We start from the raw sequence: 15735 nt of genomic DNA on the forward strand, positions 1-15735 counted from the left end.
TGCCTTTTGCTTTTTTTTTTTTTTTTTTTTTTTTTTTTTTTTTTTTTCCCCTCCCCCGGCGCCGCCCCGCGCCCTGCCTAGGGTTGAAGGGTGTGGAGCGGCACCGCGGGGGCGGCTTGCGTCAGCGGGTCCCTCGTCCGTCTGTCCGTCCGTCCCTTGTCCGTCCGTCCGCGGCACCCGCTCCTGGAGCCGCGTCTGCTGAGCCGAACGGGTGTGGAAATATCAAGTGTCCGTCCGTCCCTCCTGGCCCCGTCCTCCCATCCACCTGCTCTTGGTTTTGGGTTACCGGCTGGGTTTTCCCCGGAGGCAGCGATGGGAGGGGAGCTCTGCCAACCCCCAAAGCCTCCAGCCAGTTCCTAAAGCCTCTATCCAGACCCCCAAACCTCCATCAATCCCCCCAAACCTCCATCAATCCCCCCAAAACCTCCATCAATCCCCCCAAACCTCCATCAATCCCCTAAAGCCTCCATCAATCCCCTAAAGCCTCCATCCTGTCCCCAAAGACTCCATCCAGTCCCCAAAACCTCCATCCAGCCCCTACACCTTCCATCAAGCCCCTAAAGCTCCCATCCAGCCTCCGTCCACCCTCCTAAAGCCTCTCTCCAGCCCCCAAAGCCTCCATCCAACCCCTAAAGCACCCATACAGCCCCCAAGGTCTCCATCCAGCCCCTAAAGGACCCATTGAGCTCCTAAACCTTCCACCGAGCCCCCTAAAGCCTCCACTGAGCCCCCAAAACCTCCATCAGTCCCCCCCAGCCTCCATAAATCCCCCAAAGCCTCCATAAATCCCCCAAAGCCTCCATAAATCCCCTAAAGCCTCATAAATCCCCCACAGCCTCCACCCAAACCCCGTTTCCCTTCTCATTATAAAAAGGGACAACGGGCACTCTCAGCCTTCCCCTTACCGCTGTTCCCATTCAGAGCCCTCCCACCCCCAAATCTTCTCATTTTCCCCCCAATTTCTTGCAAACCCGGCTGCATTTTCCGCCCTGGCCGGGCGGGACCGGCCCCATTTCACCACCCCACAACCCCCAGTCCAAACGGTGACAAAAATCACGTTTTCTTTCATCACCAGACCAGAAAAAAATAAATAAATAAATAAATAAAAACCCAGCAACGACAACCAAAATGCCCCAAGCTCTGCCATTTAAACCCCATTTAAATCTTTAAGCTGGGTGTGGGCGCCCAGCAAGCCGTATCTTGAAGGGTTATTTCACCTCTCTGCTAATTAATAGTAATCAAAAAGCAACCAGCAAGCAGGTTCAGCGCAACCTCACCGCTGTGTCACTCACCTTCAGCCCTGATTTGCAACCCCGGCTGCTCGCTCGCCGTAAAATTATTACGGGGTCGAAGGGTTTTTGGCAACGTGGGTGAAACGTGCCGGGCGGTTGCTCGAGGTTTTGCAACCCGGGGCCGTCGCCCACACGGCTCCGGGTGTGGATCCATCACCTGCAGTCCCCTGGGGTTGGTTTGGTTTGGTTGAGGTGGAGAAAGCATCCAGAAATGGGAATCCTGGCCCAAAAGGTAGGAGAAAAGCATCCGGAATTGGGAATCCTTCCCCCCAAAAGGCAGGATGAAACCATCCAGAACTGGGAATCCTTTCTCGAGAGGTAGGGTAAAATGGTCCGGAATTGGAAATCTTTCCCCCAAAAGTGGGATAAAAAACCTCCAGAACTGGGAATCCTTCCCAAAACACAGGATAAAACGGTCCAGAATTGGGAATACTTCCCCAAAAGATAGGATAAAGCCATCCAGAACTGGGAATCCTTCCTCAAAAGCTAAGATAAAACCTCCAGAATTGGGAATCGTTTCCCCCAAAAAAGGATAAAATGCTCTGGAATTGGGAATCCTTCCCAAAACAGGATAAAATGGTCAAGAATTGGGAATCCTCGCCCAAAAAAGTAGGATAAAACAATTCAGATTTGGAAATCCCTGAGCACCCCCTGGGGCTCCCTATGGACCCCCCCTGCTGTGGCCGAGGGGATGAGTGGGGGTCCCTCGGGGGTCCCTGCTGTCCCCTGGGGGTGTCCCCAAATTCTTGGGGGCTCCCCAATGGCCCTGAGAATTGGGGGTCCCCCAGGAGTCCCCAGGAGGAACCCCATTGCCCCCCAGTCTCCCCCTCTCATGGGACCCCCCCGGGGAACCCCAAACCCTGCCCAAGGGGACCCCGAGGCACCCCAAACCTTACCCAACCCACCCCAACTCCATGGGCACCCCCAAATCCCACCCGTGGGGACCCCCAGATCTGCATCACCGGCACCCCCAGACCCCAAACTGAGCCCCCTCCAAGCCCCAAACACCCCCCAGGCCCCATGGGCACCCCCAAACTCCCACCCATGGGGACCCCAGAGCACACAGAGCCCCCCCTGATTCAAGGGAACCCCCCCGGAGACGCCCCAGACCCCACAGGCACCCCCAAAATTTGTGATCCCCAAGGTGGGGGGTGGCACAGTGGCACAATGCACCCCAGGAGGATTTGGGGGGGCTCTGGGTGCGGATTTTGGGGGGCGCCAAGCAGGATTTGGGGGTCCCAGGGTGCACATTTTTGGGTTGGGGGTTAACGTGCGGGATTGGGGAGTGTTTAGGGGGTCCCAAGAAGGACTGGGGGGGGGAGGGGGATGTCCAAAGAAGGACTGGGGAGTCCCAGGGGGGTGTTTTTGTGTTTTGGGGGGCACTACGGAGGATTTGGGGTTGTTAACATAAGGGGATTTAGGGGTCTAGTGGGGAACAGGGGGACCCAGACAGGGGAATTTGGGGTCTGCGCCCCCTCCCCATGTGCCCCCCAAGAACGACGCGGGGATCCCCAACTGGGACTGGGCCTTTATTGGAGTGGGGGGCACTGGGGGGACGGGGGGGGCGTCAGTGGGGTCCCCCAGCGCCCACCTCGGCGTAGATAATGGGGGGCTGGGGGGCGGCGAGCACCCGCGGGGGGCTGGGGGCCGGGGGGCGCAGGTCCGCGTAGGTCAGGCACTCGCTGTCCTCCTGGGGCCACGGGACACGGGGGGGCACCTGGGGGGACAAGCAGGGTGACACGGGGGGGTCCCCAAAATCCTGAGGGGGGCATCCCCATGGGTGGTGCTTGGGGGTCCTGCTACTCAATTTGGGGGCGCCTATGGGGTCTGGGGGCTCTCCAGGGGGGTTCCTTTGGGTGAAGGGGGGGGCTCTGTGTGCTCTGGGGTCCCCATTGGTGGGGGTTTGGGGGTGCCCATGGGGTCTGGGGGGTGTTTGGGGCTTGGGGGGGCTCAGTTTGGGGTCTGGGGGTGCCGGTGGTGCAGATCTGGGGGTCCCCACGGGTGGGATTTGGGGGTGCCCATGGAGTTGGGGTGGGTTGGGTAAGGTTTGGGGTGCCTCGGGGTCCCCTTGGGCAGGGTTTGGGGTTCCCCTGGGGTGTCTGAGGGGGGGTCTCATTGGGTAGGTCGGGATTTGGGGTCCCGTGGGGGGGGGGGGGGCGCCCTACCCAGGCACTCACCTGGAGCTCCATGGCCCCCAGCCCTTGGGGGGAGGCACCTAAAAGGGGGGAGCAGGAGTTTATGGGGTGGGGACACATATGGGGACACAGCCCCCCCCCCCCCCAAACCCTCAGGGCCATTGGGGAGCCCCCAGGGGGTTGGGGACACCCCCAGGGGACAGCGGGGACCCCCGAGGGACCCCCACTCATCCCCTCAACCACAGCAGGGGGGGAGTCCATAGGGAGCCCCAGGGGGTGCTCGGGGACAGGGGGGGGCTATGGGGGACCCCAGGAACACAGGTGACACATTTGGGGTGGGGGGGTGTCCCCCAAGCCATTTAACCCCTTCCCTGCCACGGCTCTCACCGCTCCGTGTCCGGTGTCTCCGGGTGGTGAGGAGGAAGAAGAGGCCGAGGCTGAAGACGAGGGCGGCAGCAGCAGCGCAGCCCCCCCCCACGGCCACAAGCAGGGTCCTCCGGGGCCCCCCCTCGGTGCCTGTGGGGGCCCAGAGGCTGCGGTGTCCTCACCCCCAACCGTCCCCGGAGATGGGAAGTGGTGACACAGCCACCCATGGGTGACGCTGGGGGGAAGGGAACCTCAGCACCTAAATGGGGAGGGGAAAAGGGGGGGGGCTCCCCCTTACCTTGGGGTGCTCCAGAAGCCGGTGTCACCTCCAGTGTCACCTTGTCCCCGAGGGGTGAGGACAGAAAGGGGTACCCATGGGGGCTGTAGGAGCACCTATAGGTGCCGGCGTCGGCTGGGGTCACCCCGAGGAGGGGGAAGGTGGCCATGGCCCCCTCGTGGGGGTCCCGGCGCTGGGTGGGGGGCGAGCACCCGTCCTTATGCAGGAGGAAGGTGGCCCCATGGGATGCCCAGCACTGGATGGTGACGTTGGTCCCCGTCTCCACGCGTCTGCTAGGGCTCAGCATCGTCCCCGGAGGGGGGTATTTGGCATCTGCATGGGGAAGGGACAGAGATGGGACACCCGTGGGGACAGGGGGGCACCCCTGGGCGTCGGGGCAGCCCCGGGGGCACCCCCTTGTCCCCCTCACCCGTCACCAACAGCTCCACGGGGTCACTCAGCGCTGACATCTTTCTCTCCTTGTCCTCGTACCGGCACTGGTACGTCCCCGTGTGTCCCCAGTCTATGGCCTCGAAGACGAACTCGGCCGTGTTCTGCTCCCCAGTGCTGTACTGGTGCCGAATCTCGGCTTCGTTCTGATAGAGCAGGACCTGGAGAGCCGGCCGGGGCAGGTGGCACCGCAGGGTGACATTGTCCCCCAGGGCCACCCCCTTGCAGGGGTGCAGCGAGAGGAGGGGTTGGCGCGCTGGGATGGGGACAGCAGCAGTGAGACCCCCGTCCCCTGCCCCGTGTCCCCCTACCCCATCGCTGTCCCCGTCCCCCCTGTTCCCAAACTCACGGTGCTGCGCCCTGCTGCGTGCCACCAGCCACCAGCCTGCAAGGGACACGGGGGCTGTGGAACACAGGGCCACCAAACTGTCCCCCCCTCCCAGCACCGCGTCCCCGTGTCACTCACTGAGGATGAAAGCCACCACCATTGGTGCCATGAGGCGGGAGCAGCTTGGGGACGGCTGCACTGGGAGGCACTGGGAGGCACTGGGAGCCCCTACAAGGCTGCACCCGGTTGTCCCACCACCACTGAGAGCAGAAGAGCGAGTGGCGCAGGGAGTGGCCACTCTCAGTTCCCCTTGGGGACAGGAAAATGTTGCACTTGTCCCCAAGAAGGGGGTGGCTTGATGGGGTGAAACCCCTTGGGTGCCACACGTGGTCCGTGATGGGGTGTCACACACTGTCCCTAAGGACAGCTGCTGGGTGTCCCGTGCTGGGTGTCCCGTGCTGGGTGTCCCACGGCGTTGTCAAACCCAGGACACCACCAGGGTGCCCTACAGGGGACGTCACCTGCGGTCCCCAAGGCGTGGTGGCATCCTGGCTCTGTCCCCAGCGCCTTATGCCACCGCACGCAGTCCCCTGGGGGCTTCCCTCTGCTGTCCCCAAGGGCCAGGAGCGGGGTCCCCTCACCCCAGGGCCCCCCCAGAGCCAAAGACGGCGCCACCCGCAAAAATGCTGCAAGGTCCCACCGAGATTTGAACTCGGATCGCTGGATTCAGAGTCCAGAGTGCTAACCATTACACCATGGGACCGGCCCGCGCGGGCAGCCCCGCCAGGCCCCTCACGGCTCCACCGCCCGCGGAGCCTCCGCCGCTAAAGGAGCCCGGCCCCGGGCTGCGGGGGCCGCGGGAGCCGGGTTGGGGCGAGGAGGGATGAGGGCAGGGACCCGGGGAGGCCACCGGCAAAATAATTCTGGTCGCCCGAACAGGGACTTGAACCCTGGACCCTCAGATTAAAAGTCTGATGCTCTGCCGACTGAGCTATCCGGGCTCTTGTTTAAAGGTTCCTATCGCCTCCTCATGGGTTTTAGAGAGTTCTGGTTGTAATGCTGAATATTTTGGGTCGAGGTGTTTTGGTGACTCTCTGGAAATGTGAAGCGTGGGGCAGAGAGGCTGGTGGCGATAGGGGATGCTAGGAGCGAAAGCGGTGGGAACGTTCGGGCAGGGCACGAGTGCGCCTTGGAGTTCAGGGAGGGAAAAGGGAAAAAAAAAAAAAACAAAAACGATTCTGTGTTCGGTGGGAAGAGGACACGGTGCATAAGGATTTGAAGGGAAAAAGGAAAAAGGTTCCACGGTTGGCGAGCGGAGCGGGGAAAACTGACGGGAAACCGACCCCGACACCGCACCGGGCCGCGCTGCCGGGGGCGCTGGGCGGAGCTTCTTTATATAGGCCGGGGGCGGACCTGAGTGAGAACCACCCCTTCCAGCTCCCGCCTCCCGGCCTCCTCTGACCAATGGGAAGGCCGCCGGCTTGCGGAGCGGCCAATCACAGCCCAGCACCAGCGTTGGGCGGTGAAGCCGCCTTTAGGCCTGCGGGCCGCGGCCGGAGCCCGGCGCTCGGGCAGCCCGGAATGCTTCTGTCCGCTAAATAACGACTGAATAAATTTTAAAACCTTAATTTTTTAGGCTTTTTTTATAAGACGGTAAGGCGAACCAGCTGCTTCCTCTTAACACCATTGAATGCTTGTATCGAGGTAGAAAGAGCTTTAATAAGTCTAAAAAAAAAAAAAAAAAACTTGGTTATACAACTTAAATTTCTGTACGCAACGCAAGGGAAGAAGCAAGGAGTGCAGCCCGAACAGAAGCCATCGCCGCCTCGCCGTGGAACTTTGCCCCAAACGCTCTCTTCGCTCCACCGCCGAACCCCGCACCCTGGCCCCCTCCGCGCAACCCACCCCCCTTTATAAGCTCTGGTCGCCGCTCAGCGTGCTCGCTGATTGGCCAATGCCTCTACGCCCCGCCCACCACGAAGAAACGCCGCTCAAAAGCTCCGCCTGCAGTCCCATCTACGGCGCTGCTCTCCTATTGGTCCTTCCAGGGAGAGGCAGCGTAACCAATAGAAAGGTGCCGTTTCGATCCGCTGCAGGGTATAAAAGAGCAGGGCCGGGGCGCGGCGCTCTCAGTCGCGGTGTGAGCGGGGTGCAGGAGATGTCGGGGCGCGGGAAGCAGGGGGGCAAGGCCCGGGCTAAGGCCAAGTCGCGATCGTCTCGCGCCGGTCTCCAGTTCCCTGTGGGCCGCGTGCATCGCCTGCTGCGCAAGGGGAACTACGCTGAGCGCGTGGGGGCCGGTGCCCCCGTTTACCTGGCTGCTGTCATGGAGTATTTGACAGCTGAGATCCTGGAGCTAGCAGGTAACGCTGCTCGGGACAACAAGAAGACGCGCATCATCCCCCGGCACCTGCAGCTTGCTGTGCGCAACGACGAGGAGCTCAACAAGCTGCTGGGGGGTGTCACCATCGCCCAGGGTGGTGTCCTGCCCAATATCCAGGCTGTGCTGCTGCCCAAGAAAACTGAGAGCCACAAGGCCAAGGGCAAGTGAGGCAGCAGCAAGCGGATTTGTGAAGGAACCTTGAGATTTTTCTCTTTAAACCCAAAGGCTCTTTTAAGAGCCACCCACTGCATCAGGAAAAGAGCTGGAAGATCAGGGTGAGCTGTGTTTGGGGTCAGGGGTGATGTGCTGAAATCTGGAAGCACATTTTATTTAGCAAGTCCTGAAATAACACTGCTTGTGCTGGGGGAATAAATTGCTTTAGGATTAAATGATTTGGAGCATGCTTGAATGCAGGTGATGCAGAGACCTTCAGGATGAAGGGTAAATGGTGCCCCCGGAAAAAAACCCTGATTTTCAGGCACAGCCACTGTGTTCCTGTTTTGCATCCTTCTAAAGTGGCTTTAAATTGATTTGTAATGAGCATCTCAGGGCTGATATCTTAATTAATCCTCCCTCAGGTGGAGCCTTCCCCTGCCCTGCTACCTACAACAGGGAAGGCAGGCTGAGATAGGGAACTCACACCCTGGTGAATAAATCATTACCACCCTAAAGCATTAAAAGCCCTTATTAACAACCCCCAAGGGAGCACCTCCTACAAATAAAGACCCAAACGTGTGGGTGGCCCCAAAGGGGAGGGGGGGGGGCTGTTGGGGTGAAAATGAGGCCAGGCCCCCTCCCTCATTTAGAACTGACGCAGCAGTCACTGCGGGGCTTTGTGATGGCTGTTCCGGGGTGCACCTGCTCCAGTCCCCCATACGCTTAAGATGGAGCAGCTCGGCTTGCGGCTGCGCCGCCGCTTCTCGTCTCCTTTCTTCGCCCTTTCCGTCCCCGCCTTCTTCGAGGCGGGCGCCGGGACCCGGGGGAAGCGCGGGTGCCGCTCGCACAGAGACGTTATGCAAATGAGGGCTCCATTTGACGAGCTCTCATGGGCTGAAAGGGCACCACGCGGCGCAGTTCATCCCGGAGCCCCGCCGACCACACCAATGAAGCGGCTCCAAAGTGTACGCGCTGATTGGTTCGCTGAGGAATCCATTTGACCAATGGCTGTGCGCCGTTTGCATCCCGCCGAACGGCTGAAACCCACCCCAAAGCTTTCCTTATGGGTTATGTCTTTAAGGGCGCCGCATTTATAGGCTATGGCGAGTTACCAAAGGGCTAGAGCAGAGGAAGAAATTGTAACTGTATTTATACACACTTCCCCCCGCAAAACCACATCTCAGTTCACCTCTTCATATTCTACTTTTTTTTTTTTTTCCTTTTGCTACCTGCACTACACACAGGCAGGGTCACTATGGGCCAGTCTAGACCCCCAGCTCATTGCCACACAACAGTAGTGACTGTAAGCAAGGAATACGGAAAATCAAAGCACAGCAGCTCAGAATTACCCTGCTCATGTTATGTTACAGGAAGAACTCCCGTTTTCCCCAGATAAAAACTATGGGGTGCAAACAGCAACTAGAGGGTTTCATTCCCCAGCAAAACCCAAAACTAGATTATCAATTAACAGTTTTTTTTTTTTCTTTGGATAGATCTATTACACATCCTTAAGAAAAATCTTTTATATAAGTAACGCTATTTTAGCACCTCGAAGAAGCTTCATTGAATTGGCTTTAAGTAATTCTGACCGGTTTCTTTATAGAAAAGTCTCCATGAAACCTTAAAAAAGAGAAACCAAGGGCAAAATTTACTCCCACCGCACAGTCTACCTGTATGCATCTAGCATTAAAATAGAAATAATAATAAAGAAAAAGCCGCCTATGGAAACAGAACAAAGCCTCCCTCACTCACCCTCCCCAGCAGCACCACCCCCAGCCTTTTGAAGTCTCCGGTCGGACCTGATTGAAACCCGCACCGCGGCTCCCTGTACTCAGCCCACCCTGCAGTGACGTTTCCTCCCGCGCGGACCAATCGGAGCAGGGCAGCGGTTTGAATGCGATGTTCGCGCCCGGGCTCGGTAGGATCCCAGCACCATGGGCTCAGCAAACCCCCCCCCAACCTGGCGTTTATCGGCTTCCTATGATCTGGCAGCAACCCTATAACTGCAGCCCCTAAAGCAGGTTCTACTAGCAAATAGTAAACAACGTATTTCAAGAAATATTTTGTAAAATATCACTTATTTAAAGCTATCTCCGAACCTTACACTCGATAAGGCAAGCTACCATAATCCATAAGAAAATATCGTGGGTATCTCAGAAGCAATAGCAGCTCTTTTGGAAGAAGGTGGGTGGCTCTGAAAAGAGCCGTTGGGTTTTGAGTTGAGCTGAACACGTCCTGCAGCTGGGTCCAGGCGCTTTACTTGGAGCTGGTGTACTTGGTGACTGCCTTGGTGCCTTCAGAAACAGCGTGCTTGGCCAGCTCACCAGGCAGCAACAGCCGCACAGCAGTCTGGATCTCCCGGGAGGTGATGGTGGAGCGCTTGTTGTAATGCGCCAGGCGCGAAGCCTCACCCGCGATGCGCTCGAAGATGTCATTAACGAAGGAATTCATGATCCCCATGGCCTTAGAGGAGATGCCCGTGTCAGGGTGCACCTGCTTCAGCACCTTGTACACGTAGATGGAATAGCTCTCCTTGCGGCTGCGCCGCCGCTTCTTGTCGCCCTTCTTCTGGGTCTTGGTCACCGCCTTCTTAGAGCCCTTCTTAGGGGCGGGCGCTGACTTAGCGGGCTCAGGCATCGCGCTCTTGCTCCGGTCACCTCTGCCACCAGAAAGCCAAAGAACGAGTGAAGGCGAGGAGCCGGCGGGGCCGTTTTTATAGCGGCGTTATGCAAATGAGCGGCTCCAGCTCTGCGCATTCCTATTGGCTGAGACGGAGCAGCCGGCACGCGCAGGGGAACACCCTGCATGCAAATACACCGGCTCCAGAAGGAGGGCTCTGATTGGTCAGTAAGGGTTTGCTTGCCGGTCAATCGAATCGCGCCTTTTGGATCCCTCCGCGCCCATCAATTGCATGGGAAAAGCGGGAACCGTGCTGCACGCTTTGTGCCGGGGCGCAGCCGCCTCTTGGGGCTCCAGCAAGCACCGAGGGCGGCGCCCCGCGGGTTCCCCGTGGGCACTGCCGGAGGCTACAGGAACGATCGTTCCTTAGGGACGGGAACACGGCGCTGAAACCGCTCCGGTGCGGTTTATCCCGGGGCTGCCCGGTTACTTTAAGGAGCAGCCCCGGCGGGGCGTTTCGTAGGAGCGGGGCAGGGAAACGGCTCCGGAGCTGCTCGGAGCGGGGCCCCGCGGGGCCGGGAGCGCTCCCGGCTGCTGCACGGAGCCGCCACCGGAGGCATCGGCGCCCTCCCCTGCAGGCTCCGCCCCCCCCTCACGAGGCAGCCAATCGGCGCCGAGCGCGCGGAATTCAAACCGGCTCCCTTCTCCGGGCTGCACACGCGCGACCAATGGGGAAGCGCGGCGCTCTCCCGCCACACCAGCAGGTGCTCGCGCAGCCAATCAGGATCGAGGCGGGGCTATAAAGGGCGGTGGTGGGGACAGTGGGGCTCAAATGGGGGCTGGGGTCGCGTGGTTGTGGGGGTGTCGCCTCCATCACGAGCCCATCACGAGCAGCAGCGTGCTGGTGCGTGGGGATCCACCATACAAATACTATTATTCTGCTACTTTAAGGTCCTTTATTTAAGGTCATTTACCTTCTTTTTCAGTGCTTTAAATTATCGACTAACAGAAGCATTGGTGGTTCAGTGGTAGAATTCTCGCCTGCCACGCGGGAGGCCCGGGTTCGATTCCCGGCCAATGCATCCAGCTGTTTCTCCATGTTTTTATCAACCCGAAGCCTCACTGTAGGCAGTACTCGCAGGAGTGGCTGCGCCTTATCCCATTTCACCAAACCTATGTTTTAGCATTTTTTGAGCCGAACGGCAAGCGCAGAGGAAATAGATTTCAGTAGAAGAGAGCCAAAAGAGTAAAATACTTTAGGGAAAAAAAAAAAAAAAAAAAAAAAGAAAGGTGGGAGGAAAAGAACTCTTGCGTCCCTGGGTGGGCTCGAACCACCAACCTTTCGGTTAACAGCCGAACGCGCTAACCGATTGCGCCACAGAGACCCGCGGTGCCGGCTCTGTCGGCTGCGGCTCCGCTGGGTGAAGGATGCCGATGGCTTGGAAAATTGTACAGGGAGAGGTGCAGAGGAAAAGGGGGGGGGGGGGTGCATGAGAAAGAAAGGGATTCCCCCCTCGGGAACCGTAGCGGCATCTTCACCTGGAAAAAATGGGGAGTTTGGAAAGTTGCGTGTGGGGGAGGAATTGTAGGTGTAAAATAAATAAAAGGGGGGGGACCCTTTGCTTGCCTTTAGGTGTAGTGGGGGCTCAGGTATAGGGAACCCCACGCGTGCCCCCAGATTTCCAAGGGGAATCCCCCCCACCCCCATTTACAGAACTGCCCGGGGATCCAGAAAGAGCACTTGCAAATAGCAGAGCGTGAAAACTGCGCATTTACGCCAAAAAAAAACGGGGGGAACCCCAATTGCCGATGGGACGTCTGCAAAACACGGGGGACTTAGCAGACAAAACTCCCTCGATAAACAGGAGCTAAATCCCTTAAATGCGGGAAAAAAAAAAAAAACAAAAGGTTCGCCCGCCGACGAGGATGGGATTCGAACCCACGCGTGCAGAGCACAATGGATTAGCAGTCCATCGCCTTAACCACTCGGCCACCTCGTCCCGCAGCTCCCGGCAGCCGCCGCGGCGCCATGGGGCTCGCCGGGCCCGCGGCCGCCGGCGGCGGGAGGAGGCGGAGCCAAGGACGGCGGCGGGCGCGGGGCGCGCGCAGGGGATGTAGCTCAGCGGTAGAGCGCATGCTTCGCATGTATGAGGCCCCGGGTTCAATCCCCGGCATCTCCACCAGCAGGGAATTGCATTTTGTATTGTTATTTTATTTTTATTTTTTTATTATTTATTTTATTTTATTTTATTTCATTTTATTTCATTTATTTTATTTTTTATCTTATTTTATTTCATTATTTTATTTTATTTTAATTTATTTTATTATTTCATTTCATTTTATTTTATTATTTTTTTTTTCTACCCGCATAGTAAAAGACTTCGGTGACTCCGGCGCTGCTTTTTGTTTCCTCCACCGCTTAGTTGTAGTTACGCAATCCTCTATGTACAGCTTATCAGGTCAGTCTATACACTACCCCACTAACCAGCAGAGTGGCGCAGCGGAAGCGTGCTGGGCCCATAACCCAGAGGTCGATGGATCGAAACCATCCTCTGCTAGCTTTATTTTTCCCTCTCACCCTTAAAAACCTTTCTAATTTCTTTCCTTCTCTGCTCAAATTAGGCTCTGCGGCTCATCGCAGAGCTTCTACGAGGGACTTTGCAACAGTTTTTTTTTTTTCGAGGATTTTATGAAAAGCTGCTCGTTAGTTAATTAGTGCCAAATAGCACAAAATATTTGTAATAATGATGATAAATTTATTAATAACGATGCATGATAATTTTAATAGTAATAATTGTTAAGGGTAATTTTATTGATACATTTTATTAATCATAATGGTAATTAAGTTGTTAATAATTGATGTTAATAATTATAATAGTGACGATTATTAACGGTAATTTTATTAACTTTATTAATCATAATTAATTATAATATTTTTATTAGTAATACTTATACATTATTATTAACAATAATAAAGTTTTGTAAGAAATATTTAATAATGATTAATATTTAATTATTATGGCAGGATGGGGATTAATACCTTCCTGGGTACACATGGGGGAAAGAGAAGGGAGAGGCTGCCAGGACAGAGTTTGGGATCAGAGGGAAAAACTTGAGGAAAGGGGATTTTGGATGGAAGCAAGATGAAAGACAAGCTTTGGAAGTGAATGAAAGATAGAGTATATGGTTATATAAATTGTACATTACATATTATATATTTATTTATATATATATATATATATATAAAATATATATTTTATGTATATATATACACATACATTTCTTTCCCATGTAGAACATCACTCAGAGTTGCTGAACTGCAAGAATATCGAAGACAAGGGCCTACCTCTTAATGGAGATGGGAGTTGTTTTCCATTCAAATCCTTAATATTAATCTGCACACTTGATAAAGGTTTTTTTTTCTTGTTGTTGTTGCTTTAGAAGTCTCCTTGTTTTTATGTGTTTCCTAATACAACTTGAATTCAGAAAGTCTAGGTAGTCTATATGGGAGGGCTACTTGCTGTATGAATAACTGACTGGTTCATCAGGCTCTGGGGCTGGTGTTAACAGTCTTAGTTTTATAAAAGTGCCTCACTTTAATACCTTTTACCTGTAACCTGGAAGAGGAGAAAAAGTGCACCCTCAGGTGCTACCACTCGCCGTTTTCAACTTTTCTGAAGGATCCAGTATGAACGAACAGACATGGTTTCTATTTGTCTCTTCTACAGATTACAGCCTTGTAATAGTGAAAGGATTGCTGTGTTTGTAGCTATTCATTACGAAATTGCCTTAAAAAAATAATAATAAAAATAATTTTTAAAAAGACTACTTGTGTCAAATCTACAATAATGAAAGGTGTCCCCTCTGGGTACTTCTGTTGCTTGCTATGCCAAAGTAAACATTTTCAAATAATGCACAGAGTTCAATGATTCTTGAACACAAAACATACACCACCACAACTTTATTCCATTCCAGATAGGTCTGCACAGCAACAGGCTTATAAACCAAAACTCTCTAGTTTATGGAAAATCATAGGTGACATCTCGTAATATTTTTTTTATTATTTTTTTTTTTTTTTAAGAAATCTGCATACATTTTTTTTCCTACATAGAAATGTTCTTCCATTCAATGTGACCATGGAAGTCATTTTTATAGCATAATGGGAAGCTGGGCTCAGTGATCTTTATGGGCCCCTTCCAACTTGGGATATTCTATGACTTTAATTCCTTCTGCTAAGGCTAAACTCCTTACTACCATCTACTGATTTTCTCCCCCTACTCTCATGTTTTTTTTTTTGCACAAGAACAAAACATTTCTATAAGGCAGCTGCCCTGGAATTTTCACGGGACCCATCAACTTCGGAGCAAACCTTGAGGAACCCCTCCCCACCTGACTTAGACACAGATTTCGGTCTTAAAATTGGATTGCTCAGGGCTTCATGCAGAGAAATCGCAAAGAGGAAGAGCACAGAATCACCCCATGCAATGAATGATTCTTCCCCACATGATCACACTGTGTGCTCTATAGCTACTTAACAACAGCTCAGAACGAGAAGGAGAAAGCTGCTCCCCAACAGCAGCAGAGGAAGCACGCTGCCCAGGTTGATCAAATTTCCAGAAGAAGAAAACGAAAAAAAAAAATATAAAAATAAATAAAGGAAAGAAACCACCGGGAAGCATCACTGCGTGCTCTCAGCACCCAGGAGCAGGGGACAAAGCCACGCCTGGCTTTGGCGCCAAACCCAAAGCTTTCAACTTGAATACCGCCGGCTGATTGGCGGGCGGGACCGCGGCGCGATTGGTCGCTGAGAGAAGGGGCGGGGCGGCGCCCGCGCTCCGCTCGCAGTTTCCCCTCAGGTCCGCATATACTCTATAAATACCTTTGGGGGGGGGCGCCAGGTGCTGTTAGTTCCTGCAGAGGGGTGAGAGGGTCGTGGCTGGGGCTGCTGTCTGGGTGCGGCACCTAGGGGTCGTGTCGTTATGACGTTACAGTGGCACTATTTTTTCGTCATTTTTGCTGAGTTCTCTGGAGAGCGTTAGTGTGCTGCGCATTACTCCCGCTGCCGGTCCTAATGCAGGTGGCCATAACTAGGGCTCAGTCTTTACAGCAGACCTAAACACTACTCGTTCAGGTGGGGGTAGCACCGCGAAAAAAAGGCATCAAATCGTCGTGGAATTTGGGACTGTGCTCCCACATGGAGTTGCCGACGCATTTTCCCCGCAGCCAACACGCAGGAGGTTCTACCCCATCCCTAATTCAGGTTCAAGGGGCTTACGGTGGGTGGGAAAAAAAAAGAAGAAATAGGAAAAATATCGCATCCTCCCCGTCGGGGAATCGAACCCCGGTCTCCCGCGTGACAGGCGGGGATACTTACCACTATACTAACGAGGAAGGGGCTGAGAAGTGCTTCTTCAGGTACGGTGCTGAACGCATTTCCCCGCCGGAGTTGCGGCCGTATGAGGCTGCTCAGCACCGGGAGCTGCCACTGGGGACCGGCCCCGCTCGGAGCCGCCTTCCCCGGGCTGCCCTGGGAAGGGAGAACCGACGGCAGTGGCTGCAGATGGAGAGAGAGGGCGGCTGCGGCTCGCAAGTGGCGCCGTGGCTTAGTTGGTTAAAGCGCCTGTCTAGTAAACAGGAGATCCTGGGTTCGAATCCCAGCGGTGCCTCCCCTCTACCGCGAATATGTCGCGATAGAGCGTGGTGATTATTTTCTACCTCTTCTTCACGTACTC

At 54.9% G+C, this 15735-nt stretch overlaps 1 protein-coding gene and 2 pseudogenes across 4 annotated transcripts; 1 reads left to right on the forward strand and 2 right to left on the reverse strand.

Moving 5' to 3' along the window:
- Nucleotides 1-67: 67 nt before the first annotated feature.
- LOC311425552 (platelet glycoprotein VI-like) lies at nt 68-5587 on the reverse strand. 2 transcript variants are annotated; one of them, XM_084501492.1, is made up of 7 exons: nt 4987-5587; nt 4870-4905; nt 4501-4776; nt 4092-4403; nt 3815-3943; nt 1293-1512; nt 68-195 (listed from the first exon to the last, which is right to left on the reverse strand). In XM_084501492.1, the coding sequence occupies exons 1-6, from the start codon at nt 5015-5017 to the stop codon at nt 1340-1342; spliced, it is 957 nt and encodes a 318-aa protein (XP_084357618.1). In that variant the 5' UTR covers nt 5018-5587; the 3' UTR covers nt 68-195; nt 1293-1339. The 2 variants fall into 2 exon arrangements, with proteins under 2 accessions (XP_084357618.1, XP_084357619.1); XM_084501493.1 differs by lacking the exon at nt 3815-3943.
- Nucleotides 5588-6848: 1261 nt separating this feature from the next.
- LOC311425529 (histone H2A type 2-C pseudogene) lies at nt 6849-10073 on the forward strand (annotated as a pseudogene). Its single transcript has one exon. The product of its transcript is annotated as a histone H2A type 2-C pseudogene (transcript).
- On the reverse strand, nt 9444-10021 carry LOC311425530 (histone H2B 5 pseudogene; annotated as a pseudogene). Its single transcript has one exon. The product of its transcript is annotated as a histone H2B 5 pseudogene (transcript).
- Nucleotides 10074-15735: the final 5662 nt, after the last annotated feature.

The sequence above is a fragment of the Aythya ferina genome (assembly GCF_964211825.1).
Source record: "Aythya ferina genome assembly, chromosome: 31".
In the NCBI taxonomy this organism is placed as follows: Eukaryota; Metazoa; Chordata; class Aves; order Anseriformes; family Anatidae; genus Aythya; species Aythya ferina.